Source organism: Vanacampus margaritifer, chromosome 6 (assembly GCF_051991255.1).
Source record: "Vanacampus margaritifer isolate UIUO_Vmar chromosome 6, RoL_Vmar_1.0, whole genome shotgun sequence".
Classification (NCBI taxonomy): domain Eukaryota; kingdom Metazoa; phylum Chordata; class Actinopteri; order Syngnathiformes; family Syngnathidae; genus Vanacampus; species Vanacampus margaritifer.
The window spans coordinates 17549732-17564725 of NC_135437.1; the positions used below are offsets into that span (position 1 = coordinate 17549732).

General features: G+C 39.3%; 2 protein-coding genes across 2 annotated transcripts; both read right to left on the bottom strand.

Annotated features, from left to right (window-relative positions):
* Positions 1 to 576: 576 nt before the first annotated feature.
* On the bottom strand, positions 577 to 3525 carry LOC144053420 (zona pellucida sperm-binding protein 4-like). Its single transcript, XM_077567844.1, has 8 exons — positions 2579 to 3525; positions 2279 to 2463; positions 2099 to 2196; positions 1855 to 2015; positions 1590 to 1782; positions 1184 to 1331; positions 929 to 1007; positions 577 to 845 (listed from the first exon to the last, which is right to left on the bottom strand). Exons 1-8 carry the CDS (start codon positions 3519 to 3521, stop codon positions 754 to 756), a joined length of 1899 nt encoding a protein of 632 aa, XP_077423970.1. The 5' UTR covers positions 3522 to 3525; the 3' UTR covers positions 577 to 753.
* A 4406-nt stretch (positions 3526 to 7931) lies between these two features.
* Positions 7932 to 14213, bottom strand: LOC144053994 (zona pellucida sperm-binding protein 4-like). Its single transcript, XM_077568982.1, has 8 exons — positions 13019 to 14213; positions 12528 to 12712; positions 12342 to 12439; positions 11923 to 12083; positions 11659 to 11851; positions 9157 to 9304; positions 9005 to 9080; positions 7932 to 8914 (listed from the first exon to the last, which is right to left on the bottom strand). Exons 1-8 carry the CDS (start codon positions 14184 to 14186, stop codon positions 8829 to 8831), a joined length of 2115 nt encoding a protein of 704 aa, XP_077425108.1. The 5' UTR covers positions 14187 to 14213; the 3' UTR covers positions 7932 to 8828.
* Between the last annotated feature and the right edge of the window lie 781 nt (positions 14214 to 14994).

The window sequence follows — 14994 nt, forward strand, 5'->3', positions numbered from 1 at the left end:
TCACCTTCACCTTTGCATTTAAGGTTCATCTTAAAATGTCACCCTGAACTTTTTGGGAGTAATGTAAGCCCAAATATATCTAAAGCAATGCCTTGAAGCTCAAGTTCAGGCAGTGTCACAGTCACTATAAATAATGTCAATCAATACTTGACCTCTGAATGAAACCTTATGAACTCAAATGTACCAGCTCCTCCATTTTTGCTTTCATGTTCATGCAACATGTTTGTTTTATTTATCTTTCAAATGTGAACTGTCATGTTGGCTTCTGACTACCTTTGAATAAAGAAATAGAAAAATATGTGCATGTTTGTGTGCGAATGTGAAATGCAGAGGAAATAATTGCAAGCTTGTATTTTATGATATCTTCACTTGTACAGTGACAATTGTTCGGGGTATAAAGTTCAACGTTTTATTTATGTTAACATGGGGGGGGGGGGGTGCTGGATGATTGCTTATAGCAATAGCCTATATGGTAGCTTTTTGTTTTAAAATGATATAAAGACAAATACGCTGAATTACAATTGTTCATTGTATTATATTATTTACAGTGCAAAAAGTATTGTAGGACACAAAATATAAGTATTCAAAGTACATAAAAGCACTTTTTTAATATTGTTTGCTTACAAGCATTTGAGGAATCCATTTCATTCTCATTGCCGTGCATATTTGACGGATACACCTTCTAGTAGACTTCAAAGTCAGGAAACCCAATACGTTGTTTCAATGAAATGTCAAACTTTGCAACTGCGCCGTTTACGCCGTGGGGCCAACCATCTGAATAGGTCCAGAGGAGACCACGATTTTTGTCTCAGACACCTTCTCGACCGCATCTTTCACTGCTCTCCCTGCGCAAACACAAAAACACATTGTTAGATGAAGGTGCTATGTTGACATGGAATCAAGTACATTTAGAGACAGAGTCCCTTACTTCTCCGACTGAAACAGTTCGGCTCACAAGAGAAGCCGGCTCCGGCGTTGCAGACCGATGTACTGCAGTGAATGTACACCTGGACAAGAAGAAGAGCAGTCCACGTATGTTTATATGTGGTCCTTCAATGGTAACTGTTTCTGATAAAAAATAGCTCAGTCAACAGTCTGATAAGGTTTGAAAGTCATGTCAAATTTACGACTGAGGCGTTTGGAAGTTTTGTCGGCTGTACTCCAGCCCCAAGGCGGTTTTTACCTGTTCCCTTTGTGGTTCTAGCGAACTGGGGTCTACGAAGGTAAACATTTGGAAAACGAAACGCCTGTAATGACTTGGGAAGTCCAGACCGGAGCCAGAACCAACTGGAACCAGCGTGGACCTGTAGCGATCATCTCTGTTAGGGCACCTGGAGAAGGAACAGTTCAGGACAAGGCAATTAGCGAGGTCTTTGTGTTAGCTAAGAAATTGCAACATCTTTCAACCTGACAACACGAAAGTCAGTCAACCCAATGAGCAAACTTGTCAACCTTTGTGTCATGTTTTTGCTGTGTTCAAACAAGAAGCTTTCACTTGCCTCTTTTATGCTAGCTTCCACTAGCTGCTTTAATCCCCGGGAAACACTGCCATCTATTGGTTAGCATGCATCACTACAATTTGTTCTTACCCGCCAATGAGAATGTCCCACTGAGGCAAACTGTGAGGATTTGCACTAGCGGTGGTCCAACAGCGCCCGAGGTTCAGGACAAGGTGGGGGTCAGTCCTGTCCATGAGTTGAACCTCCACATACACAGGATCCCTCAAGATTCTGGTCACAGGATAGTCGTCGACCGCGTAGAACGAGTTGTAGGCCACGTCCACTGTGAGCGGAACACACTATTTACGTTGCGTCTCCAAAACAAAAGTGTGGTAACATGAGTGTGTGCACATACCTTCATCACAACCCTTCGTAAGGCATTGTCCATTACCCAACCTTAGCTGCACACTGATAGGACCCATAGCAGACACGAATAGAGGGGGTGCATCTAGTTGTAGAACTTCCGCGACTTGAGTCTCAATTGTTTTGGCTGTGTACCGACACTGGAAGAGTAAACTGAAAAGAGAACAGTTTAATCAGGTTTGTCGTTACGAAGCGTTCAGTTGGACAGGAATTCACATAGCATCATAATTCCTTACTCATAGCTGCTATCTCTGGTAATGGCACCCATCGGTCCCATTGCCACTTCATATGAGGAGGTCATCCTGTTCTCGTAGATTATCATACCAGGCTCCTCCTGCAAGAGATGTTACAAGATGAATATCCACGAGCAGGTTTTGGACTCGAGAATGTATGCGGTTTGAAAATTAGGATCTTACCGCGACAACGGTGCCACAGGACGTGACTGGAAACTGGAAAATGGCAAAGGCGGAATTTGAGTCGACACTCGTGCAGCCGGGACCTTCTCCCAACAGTGAAATGGTTTCAAGGTCGATGTTGGGCAAAGTGGCATCTCTGGCCACCACTACAATAAACTGAGCATCTTTGGTGCACTGGACAGTCACTACAAGACAAAGACAATGTCACACATCACAGCATTTTCATGTTCTGACTATAAAGATGAAAAGGAAGTTATAGTTTGATTGCTCAAGAAGATTGTTAGGCCCTGAAAAACTCACCCACTTTCCCGAAGTAGCACATGCCTCCGTTATAGCAGCAGTTAAGAGCTTCACAATCCGATGCAGGGATACCGTCACTTCCACATGGGACTCGAGCAGTTGAATACACATCACAACTATTGATCGGAGGAGTTGGGTGGTATGGTTCGGGGTTCTTCGTATGTTGCCGCGAATGATCAAAAATTAAAGCGCCTTTTGGAGGTAATTGTTTTTGATCAGACCCATCACTTTTAAGACCCTGCCCTTGCTGAAAAGGCCAATCAATTTTAGTACCCGGCACTGGAGGATTAACTCCAGGATTCTGCCCTCCTGAATTTTGACCAGGGTTCTGCCCTCCTGAATTTTGACCAAGGTTCTGCCATCCAGCATTTTGACCAGGTTTCAGCCATCCAGCACTTTGCCCTGGAGGAGGAACATTCCAAACGGGAGGATTTCCATGATACGGCCCTTGCCGTAAACCCCGATCACTTTTAGTACCCTGCCCTGGCGGATTAACAGGATTCTGCCCACCAGGATTCTGCCCACCAGGATTCTGTCCACCAGGATTCTGCCCACTAGGATTCTGCCCCTGCCAATTATTATTGACAGGTTTCTGTCCTTCTGGATTTGGAGGATTCTGCCCTTGCCAATTATTACTATTGTACGGTTTCTGCCATCCAGGCTTTTTAACAGGATTTTGCCCTGGAGGATTGACAGGATTCTGTCCAGGAGAACCAGGGTACCACGGATGTGAAGGATCCACAGGTTCAGTTGGAAACGGGCCGTCAGGATTAAAGGGTTTCTGGCCCGTTGGATTCTGACCGTTGTTCGGAGTAGATTGCCAGCCCTGAGCTGTCCTTGTGAAGCATACCAGCAGCCCTAATGCCACTAAGAAGGTCAGACCCCAGCGGTTTGCCATGGTTTCACGCTGGTTAGACCTGGACACTCCCCAAGTGGTCCGCATGTGTGAGCTGATGCATTTATATGTGACTAGAACCAATGATTTAACCACACCTCCTCAAATCGAGGCTGGTTTTGTCAATGGCCACCCAAAGGCTTAAAAGATTTATTATGTAACCCTGTTTTTTTTGTTTTTGTTTTTTTCCAGCAGTGCGGTTTTAGAAACTTTTTGGAAGCTTCTCAAGGTCAGGTGCATGTTGATGAGTGGCATTGTGACATTATGTTACTAGCGATGTTTATGTCACAAAAACCTTTTCAAAGGTCTTTGTGAACCATGTTGGTTGCCAACAGTTTATTTAATATGTGGATGGCGTCAGAGATATCGATCTTTAGCTCGAACCAATAACAAGGTGAGCTTTTATAAGATAGACAGTACTTAATATCTTTAGGAAATTAGATGATCAGATTAAAGCAATTAAGATTCACTTGTTTCGCCATTTTGAATATTTTACAGGCAATGTATTTATTTATTTATTTAGTATAATAATCATATGCATACTAACTTGGATCATTCTCATAGTCTTGGTGGCCATTTGTATATAAAAACAACAACAACTTATGACTCGGCCGAAAACCCTACAGGGTTGAAATAATGGGGGTGTTGCGACACACCTGACTACTACCAATAAAAATAAATTACACTTATAGAGCCTTTCTAGATATATGCGGTGAAACTATTTACAACTAAAATAGTAACAACAGTTCTCTTCATTTTTTAAATTTATTTATTTTTAATTCTGAGAGAGCTCAGTATTGTTCATTCAATAATCTTACCGATTCGACATGTCATCATCATTGCTCTCTCTTTTTTTTTCTTCTTTTTTTTTTGTGTGTGCATATGTGCGTGTGTGTGAGTGTGTGCTCATTCATTCACCTAAAACCTATTAAAAATCCCATACCGTTCACATAAACCGAATACTTCAGAATCCCGCTAGAGTCGTGAAGTTGTCAGGAGACCCGAGGAAGGATCAAAGAAAAGAAAGAAAAGTGAAATCCAGCACAGACCAGACATCACTTACTACCCACCGGGTTACCAACCAGAATCTTTCACCAACCCCAACACGGCCCGCGCCCGGTAGGCCCACCAGGCACCCCCACCGGCCCTTAGCCCCCGCTACCCCCAGTCCCTACAAACTGAGCTATTGTTGACTGTGAGCAAATTTATTGAACTTCAACCTTTTACTTCATAGTCCCCTGATCTAAATAGTGACTCAGTTAATAATTAAACTAGTTGACATTTTAACTGAGTAATTTCTTTTCAACAAGGCTTTATGACAAGCGTAAAACGTACATACCAATATTGAGTGCAGAATATAAATCATAACAAATAATTAGTTGTGAATACAAATGTTTTAAATGAACCCTTCTAGATCTGCTATAAAACTTTTATCAGACAGTTTGTTAGCCAAAGGCCTTGCCAAGGTACAAGTGTTCTGTTCAGGGGTGACCATGGACACTGACCAGCTGGTCACCGTGACTTGTCGGCTCCGATGACCATCCAACCCCACTGGACAGAAAAGAGCCACCTGATAGGGTGAGTGACTGTGCAGAAACAAATGCTGAGATATGCAATCGGTCAGTCAGAATCACGATTCGATGAATCACGATGTTCTCACAAGATTTGAACAGGAAATAACTAAAATATTTCCGACAACTTTAGAAAAATATTAATAAAGTAACTCCTGCACAATTTTGTGGCTGTAGTATGTACATTTTTGGGGGTAAATATCGTTCTACTGTTAGTGCAGCATATCCATGTCACTGCAGGTGTTTTTCATTTATCTTTTTTTTTTTCCATTTATGCAGATGGAGGCACAAAGGATTCCATGTTGTTGACTAACTGTTGGCTGGAACTAGAACAGAAGGATTGTAATAACCTCAGACTTCTAGATTTACTCTTTATTACAACATTGATTAAGCGTCATAATTGTTTTAAAAACCCAATGATTTCCGCCACTGACTGCCTGGTGGAAGGCACTAGAAATTACAAAAGCCCAAGTGGAGCCCTGTGGGCTTTCTCCCCTATGGCATAACCCCGACTTTCAACTTAACAACCAACCGTTTTATTTAGGTGTGTGGGAGCAGAAAGGAATTACACATTTCCACCATCTCTTCTCAGATAATATGTTTATGTCATATACATCCTTGCTCCAAAAATACAAAATAAAAAACGGAAATTTTCTACATTATCTACAAGTTAAAAATATGATAAAGAAAAAAATTCCAACACTTCGGGGTACGCTCCAACCGCCTGTTTTAGCTAAAGATATTAACAAGCTTTCTCCGACAACAACAAAAAAACTTTCAAAAATATATAAGTTACTTTCATATACCGATAAAATGTCTTTACCCATCTCGAAATGGGAGACAGACTTGTCTATAGCACCGGAACCTGACTTTTGGATTCAAGTTTGTAAATTTAAAATGACAAAACACACAAATTTACAACTTATCCAATATAAAATTATTTACAGAACATACTGTACATTACTCAATATATGATGAAGAAAATGGGACTCTCAGACTCCGACATTTGTCTCCAATGTTTACAAAACACTACAGACACTTATGTTCATGCTTTATGGTTATGTACTCCGGTTATGTATTTCTGGACTAAAGTCTTAGAAAAACTTTCAGCTATTTTGGACTGTAGGATACCTTTATCTCCAAACTTGTGTTTGCTAGGTGACCTAACAACAACTGACTTACCACATAAACAATTTCAATCTACACTTGTAGCCCTTACTATCGCTAAAAAAACAATTCTTGCTAACTGGAAAAATAAACTCTGAATATCGACCAATGGTCTAACCCTCTCATAAATCACATTTTAATGGAAAAAATATCTGCCTCAGATAAAAAACAAATATCAAAATTTATAGAAACATGGTCTACGTATATAGAATTTTTTAACCTAATTCTGGTTACTTAATTCTGCCTGTTAGCGAGAGCCACCACATCGTGATAACTTACATTGATGTTTCTGCATTTGGCAATTTATTATTATATTATATTATTAGTATGGGATTTTTTTTAATAGGTTTTAGGTGAACTAATGAATACACACACGCTCGCACGCACGCACGCACACACACACACACGCACATACACATACTCACCCACATACAATATATATATATAAAAGGAGAGCAATGATGACATGTCAAATCGAATGAACAATACTGAGCTCTCCATAAAAATAATTTAAAAAAAAGCAATAAAAAGTTCATTTTGGCTCTCACACCTAAACTAAACGTTGTAGACTCAAAATTTTTTGCTGTATTTAGTGTATTTTAGCATCCTAAAGATGATTCCAGCATTAATTTCATTGTGCTCATGCTTAAAAAATAATACACTGTTTCCCAACCTTTATTGAGCCAAGGCACATATTTTACATTTGAGCAACGTCATGTCATGGCTTACCACCAAATAAAAATGCGTAATGTGAAATCCGGCCCGTTGAGTTGAAAATAAAACTGTTCATTTGTTGTATGAATGGAAAAAGGGGGGTGCGCTCTCCACCGGTTAATTGTGCCTTCTGCCATCTAGTGGTCAAATTTAAATGTTTGACCTGTAAATGAATACATTATTTATAGTAAATAATGAATGATTTTAGGACCAATTAGGTGGAATTTAACTGGATTTCCCAAGGTGCATCAAATCTCTGATTTACGGCACACTAATATTGAACAGTACCGTGAATCACTGCGTACTGTATAGTGGACGTTATACAAGGTATAGTGCTTCGCGAGATAACATTGAGCCAAAGCCAATATTCTACATTAATTTCAAGTGCACGGAATACAAGTCATCATGTCACTTTAATTTTGTTCCTTTCCAGCCATCCCTGCATTGCTTGTCCTCATTAGAGTCATGGGTGAGGTGAAGTCGATCCCAGCTGACTTTTGGCGGGAGGACTGACCCCCCGCAAAAAATTAATCTAAATGGATTGATGTGTTTTGGATATTGTGTCATTGTGAACACATAGATAGCGGTTATGTGAAAGCACTGACAGATGCTTATATTGTAACGCCCTCGCACGTGGCAAAGGAGAACCACAGTCACTGATGCACATTTAGTAAGTTTATTGATGAACAATGTTACATATGCCACCTCACCGGAACCTGACACTTTTAAGGCACATGCGTGTTGACATTTTTTGCTTTTTTGGCATCCAAAGACATTTATTTGTAATTAAAAGCTGCATTTCCATAAGTCTGTCTGTTTTAATGCTATGTTGTAGTTTTTTTTAGTTTTTTTTTAAGTATGTGTTTCAACTTTCAACAATAAGATGAAAGTGAAATTCTGAAATGATTACTAGTTATTTGGAGTGAGTTTATGACCAATGAGTGTTGGAGGTGTGTTGTAACAAATACAAATCGGATCCTGTGGAAAGTATTCAATAACAACAAAGTCACTTTTATACAAATCTTTTATTGGCCCTTATGAAATTACTTTTGATTACTAAGATTATAAGTGGTTCCCAACAAAAATGGTGCGATTTCATTTCAGTTGTCCTAAAATTAATTAATTAATTAATTATTAAATACATTTCCATTAGATGGAAGAAGGTACAATAAACCTGTGAATGCATCTGTTACCATCACAATGACTAAGAATGAATAAGACTATGTGAATATATCAGATTTGTGTTCAATTAAACATGCACTGATTTTCACTAATATCTGTGAGTGAATTAAAACAAGATCATCATTATTTCAGTAGCTATACTTTTGGTGAATTTTTTTTTGGTAGTATTATCTTTTCAAATGTAAAATGGATGTCTTGGTTCTATAAAGGTTAGGGAACACTAGATTTTTGTACCTACCGGTAATACTGGAACCATCACATATTTCTTTTCTTTTTTCTTGGCCTTGAAATGACCTCATTTCAAAAAATAAAAAATAAAATTGTCCATTGATCCTGTGTGTGACACTGTTATGGTAATGCATTTTTTTTTTTTTAAAGATTACTACTGGCACAATGTGAACTACAACAAAGAGGCTTTCTTTAGCGACATTAAATTATATTGTTTTGAATATTGTGTCGCAATGCAGTTAAAATGGAAGCTTTCAAAAAGTGTCAATGTTCTTTGGTTGAAGCTAGAAATTGAAATAAAATGATGCTGTCATACTGAACACAAATTTCAAGACAGTCATTGTTCGCTTGTGTTTTTTTTTTTTTGTTCTCGTTGCCGTCATTACAATTTTATACTCGACTGTTCATTCCACGCCGCCAATCACGTAACAATGTTCAGGTTCCAAATGCTTTAAAAGCGTCCGGCAAAAACGTGATCTCTTCTATTTGCTGTTCAGGGCTTGATCATGACCAGAGGTCCGGCAGAGACCACAATCTTTGTTTCCCCGTTCGTCTGGGCCACAGAGTTCACATCTCTCTCTGCATGAACAAAAACACATCCAAATATGGTTGACAATCACAAATGTATATCCTGAAGATATTTTTTCATTTTCTCAGCGAATTCCTTACTTCTCCTGTAGCATACGGGCTCACAGGACTGGCCAGAAGCGGCATTGCACACAGATGTGCTACAGTGAATGTACACCTGGGAAAGAAAACTGTATTAGGACGGTCTTGCAGACATGTCGCCGCAACGGTTCTTTATGCGGATCGTGCATTACATGTTCACTCTGAGGTGTTAGCGAGCTGGGATCGACGAAAGTAAACATTCGGAAAATGAAGCGCCTGTGGTGACTTGGGAAGTCCACGCCGGATCCAGGACCGACAGGAACTGGGATAGCTGTGTAGCGATCATCGCTGTTTGGACACCTGGAGGGAGAAATGATTGTTAATGCTGTATATATTTAATCTTTGGCAACGTTTGAAGAGTTGCTGTATTTAGTTTTAATGATAGGAAACTGGAATAACTTTATTTTTTCTCTGCTTTTTGCACACAACTGCACCATGCACAATGATAACTTTTTATCATTAAAAAAAAAAGTTGCCTTCATTTCATACCATTTTTTTCATCAAATGTATGTAATTTGTGCATGTATCACACACTGATCTGCACTACAGTGTGTATAATAAGTAGTTAAATAATACTAATTCAAAACATTTTTACATGGTTGCATTGTCTACAGAAGGTTATTTCATGAAATGAGTCATTTTGATTCTGTATTTTCATTTTTCATAATCATCTTGAACATTTTGCATGTGTCCCTGAAATTGCTGTCCACTCTTGTCAATAATGGAGAAACTGTCCCTTTATATGTTGCTATCAGCATATTGTTTTTGTTCAGTGGAGGCTGAAACAGTGGCTGGTTGTAGAATAAATATGTACCTATATGATTTGTGATTTTCATCATTTGTGTTTAGTTTTACGTTGTCAACCTTAACGATTATCAATTGGTATGAAAGCCTTTGAGTAATTCTAAATATATATATATATATATATATATATATATATATTTTTTTTTTTTAGGGCTGTCAAAGTTAAAACTTTAATTCCTGCTTTAACTCTGCTTTAACTCCGCAGTTAAATATTTAACTGCAGAGTTAAAGCGTTAACTCAAGAGTTAAAGTTTTAACTTTGACGGCACTAATGTTTTTTAAACAACACAGTTGGCTTGCTAACTAATTCATGTTGCTCTGTGAAATTTACCCTGCGCTAATTCAATGCCAGCTTGAGCCAAAAATGTCCACCCTGTCAACAAGGTCAAATATTTTGCTGTTTGAATGTACGTTCTGCATGCATTTCATTTTTGTTAAAAATGAAAAAAAAAAAAGTGTGTGCTGGGCCAACGTGTGTTTCTAACTGCATAAAGAATAAATGTCGGTGTCGGGTGGACTCCTCGTACCTGTGAAATCATCACTTTTCAGGACACCAAAATAAAAAATAAAAAACAATGTTCAATTATTAGCATTGCATTGCAAAGAGAGCAAGCCATTTTCAACACTTTAAATTGGTAATAAATAAATAAATAACATATACACACACGTGGACTGACCAATAGTAAAGATTTCTGGAAAAATATGAAATTTACCAAATTGTGATATAGTAGGCTTTAATCCTATGCCAATTATATAAAGTTCAATGGAGTCTCAAAGGAACCTTATGGTGATGTTGACTATTTTTATCATCTGTTGTCATGTTTTAAGAAAAAACACATATGAGAAAATTACATTTGCATACAATAAATGTTTGAGAAAAAGTATTCACTTGCTGAACGATTTGTATTTTATGATGTGTTTATCCTTTGGTGAAATATTACAGAAAAACATTTAATTTCATAGGCCAGCTAGAATCTTCCTCAAAGGATTTGGTCAATGTTATTTTTATGTTATTTTACATTTATCATTTATTAGTTTCTGTATAGCTCTCGAAAGAGATGGGAAAGTACAGATATTGTTTTTGAGCCGATACCCAGCCTTTACAAGGTATTAGTATGTTGTTTTTTTTGTTGGTATTGGTAATGGTGACTACTCAAGAGTTGGGTACTCGTACTGATAACGATCTGAAAAAAAGTGGTATTGAATATCACTAGTTCTTGAGAAAGTGTTTTTTACTGTATTGCTAGATTTGATTCATTTTCTTAATGGGGAAGTCAACCTTAAACATTTCTTGACTTTAATATTTTAGATGTGACCTCACTGGTCTAAACATGACAATCTGATTAATGTTAAATCTGTGGAATATGAGTTATACAGCAAAATCCAGCCGTTTTTATCCATCTCAGGGGGCGGCCATTTTGCTACTTGCTGTCCACTGAAGATGACATCACAGTTGGTCAGGGCTCAGACAACGACCAATCACCGCACTCACCGGTTTTCTGAAGCTGTGCTGTGATTGGTTGTTGCCTGAGACCTGAACAACATTGATACATACAATCTTCAATCGACAGCAAGTGACAAAATGGCCGCCCCCCTGAGATGGATAAAAATGGCTGGATTTTGCTGCTTAACTCATATTACACTAACGTAATATTAACCAATTCTATCTATGTTATTGTCAAAAAAAAGTGGGGGTGACTTCCTCTTTAATTGTTTTAACAGTGCATCTTTTATGAACCTTGAGTCACAAATAAACAATTGAATTGAATAAATAGTTCATCACCACAGTGAGCAGACATTGACAATGTAATAACATGTGCAGGGATCTTGAAAATAGCTTGTGCTGTTACCCATTGATCAGAATGTCCCACTGAGGCACACTGTGAGGACTGGCACCGGTGGTGGTCCAACAGCGACCGAGGTTGAGGACAAGATGGGGATCAGTCCTGTCCCTGAGTCGAACCTCCACGTACACGTTGTCCCTCAAGATTTTGCTCACAGGGTAGTCGGCGTCCGTGTAAAAAGAACTGTAGGCCACTTCCACTGTGAGCGAGACACACTAATTAAATCCCGTCTCCAAAACAAAAAACGTATCACGGAGACTGCGCGCTTACCCTCATTACAACCCTTCGTAAGGCATTGTCCATTACCCAACCTCAGCTGCACATTGATGGGACCCAGAGCGGCTACTGATAGAGGAGGATTCTGCAATGGTAGAAGTTCTACAATCAGGGTCTCGACCGAAGTGGCTGTGTATTTACACTGGAAGAGTAAACTGGAGAAAAAAAGAAAGGTTGCATTAATTGGATTGATAGAGAGCATTCAGTGTGACTTAGGGTTAGGGTTCTATCTATCTATCTATCTATCTATCTATCTATCTATCTATCTATCTATCTATCTATCTATCTATCTATCTAGCTATAGACCCTTTTCTTTCTTTCCATTTTTATTTTCATTTCTTTAATGTGTTTTTATGTTCAATAAATGAATCAATCTTTTTTTGTGTGTGTGAGAGTGTAAGACAATGCCTTACTCATAGTTGCTGTCCCTGGTTATGGCACCCAGAGGCCCCACTGAAACTTCATACGAGGAGGTCATCCTATTCTCATAGATGATTTTACCAGCTTCTTCCTGCAAAAAATGAGAAGTGAAAATACACACATGCCTTGTTTTGTTTGTTTTTGTGTGTGTGTTTTGACAAATGAAGTAAAGGTCTAACCGTAACGATGGAACCGCAGGCAGTCACAGGAAACTGGTAGATGGAAAAGGCAGAATTGGAGTCAACCTGTGTGCAGCTCGGACCATCTGCCATCAATGATATAGTATCGATGTCTATTTTGGGCAGAGTGGCATCTCTGGCCACGACCAAAATAAACTGAGCATCTTTGGTGCACTGGACAGTCACTAGAAGAATACAACAACAATGTGATTGGTTTAAACTCCTTAATGAGACCCATTATTATGCAAAAACAAGTGGATATGATCAGAATGAGAAAATACAAAGCAAAGCATATTCACCACCCTGTATTTTTTTTTATTTTTGTGGTCAGAAGTAAATACTGTTCATTCACTCAATCAAATTGGGAAACAGTCAGTTAGGCAGATCCCACAAATGACTTATCTTGTTTGAACCCGACTAAAATGTCTAACTTCTAAAAATATATATCGATCAAAAGTACTAGTGGAAAAAAAAGTAAAATGATTACACACCACTTTTTCCAAAGTAGCAACTGTGGCCATCGTGGCAGCAACTAATGGCTTCACATGCATTGGCAGAAATATCAGGACTTCCACACGGGATTCTTTGGTATCGCGACACATCACAGTTCTGCAAATTGGGGTCTTTCACAAAGGGCTGGTAATGGATCGGTGTCTTTTTTCCAGGTGGTTGTGGCTGAGGTGCCTGGGAATAATACTGATCAGATAATCCTCGAGGTAGTGCATCTTTTGGGTTTGGTCCCATCACTACAGGAATCTGATAGTTCGTATAGTAACAATTGTGGCCATCGTAGCAGCAGCCCGTGGATACACATAGAGTGGCCGAAATATCAGGACGTCCACATTGGACTCTTCGTAAGTGTGGCACATTACACTTCTGGGAATTGGGGTCTGTCCCACCAGGCTTGTGAGGGACAGGTGTCATTGTCCCAGGTTGCTGTGATTGAGGTCCCTGGGAATAGAACTGAGCAGAAAATCCTCGAGGTAACAACCTTTTTGGTTTTGAATCCCGTGATGAAGGATGCTCAACTGGTGGCATAAAATCGTAGAAAATCAAGGGCAGTTTTGGCTCTTCTGTTGGCTTTGGCCCTGTAGGGTTGTGTAAATCAGGAATCGATGGGTTGAATGGGTCTGTGGGAGCAGGATTATACCATGGAGGGGGCACCATGGGATCTGAAAGCATCTCTGATGGAGAGTCCAATGAATGATAGCTCCATGATGGTGCATTCAGCGCGCCGTGAGGGGGTTTAATGTAGATGTACGGGCCTGTCCCATGTGGATTCCGTTGGTTTCCACGAGGCGGCTTTAGTAGTGGTGGAGGATTTTGCCATAGATGAGGTTGGAGAAATGGCCATGGATAGTAATGTGGCGTTTCGGAGTTCGGAGGAGGACCTACAGGTATATAAGGTGGAAAAACATGGTCAGGGGCATAAGGTGGTCCGATGTAGGGGGGAGATGGGCCGAATGGTGGTTTGGGGGGTGGCGGCGGCGGCTTTGGTATTCGATGAGGCGGTTTTTGCAGGTCATAAGGGTTATTGTAGGGCGGATCTGGTAGATCCTGTGGCTGTCTAGAAGGGTTCCAAGCTTCAACCTTTGTCCCAGTGAAGCACCATAGCAGTGCTAGCGCCACAAATGAGGTGGCACTCCAGCGTTTGATCATGGCTTCAATGAAGTTTGATCCGGACAGTTCCCAAGTGCGCCATATACTGTATGTGTACCACCTTATTTATATTTGGAAAGAGTGGGTTTCTTTAAAGCACCACCTCTCCTGGTAAAAATAACCACCAATCGAGGCCTCCTTTCTCTCCAAAGCCAGTGTAAACTTCAGATTTTTTTCTTGGCTGCTTCACAAGGCCAGTGATAGAAATTGTTGTGCATCTCTGGTGAAAGGGCAGCTTGACATTTGGGTCACTCAAACTTTTCAAAAGGACTTAGTGACCTCAAGCTGTATTTGACACCAAATATTTATTTGGAACAGAATAAAGAGAACAAATACAGAGTTAAATGTTTATCTTGCACCAGCAAGTACCAAGCAGTTCAAGGTTTAGATGACACTCACGCAAAGCATAACAGGGGGCATGTTAATCACTTACTTGGAATAGAAAAATTATACGATTTACAATATACTTATTCAAGTTCTGCGCTGCTGCAGATTATATTCACACTTATTCAATCTGTAATTGAGCTGCATCTGCAATGTGACCTGGACCAAGGTGGGGCTCACTTGGTATTCAGTACTTTACAATTTGCTTTATCTCAGCCTGTGACAATTATAGCTGCCACTTCTTGACATGTATTTATATCTATCTATCTATCTATCTATCTATCTATCTATCTATCTATCTATCTATCTATCTATCTATCTATCTATCTATCTATCAAGCTATCTATCTAGCTATCTATCTAGCTATCCCCAACAAAACTATTTAAAATTAGTATTTTAATTATTTTTAAGTGTAATGTCTTGT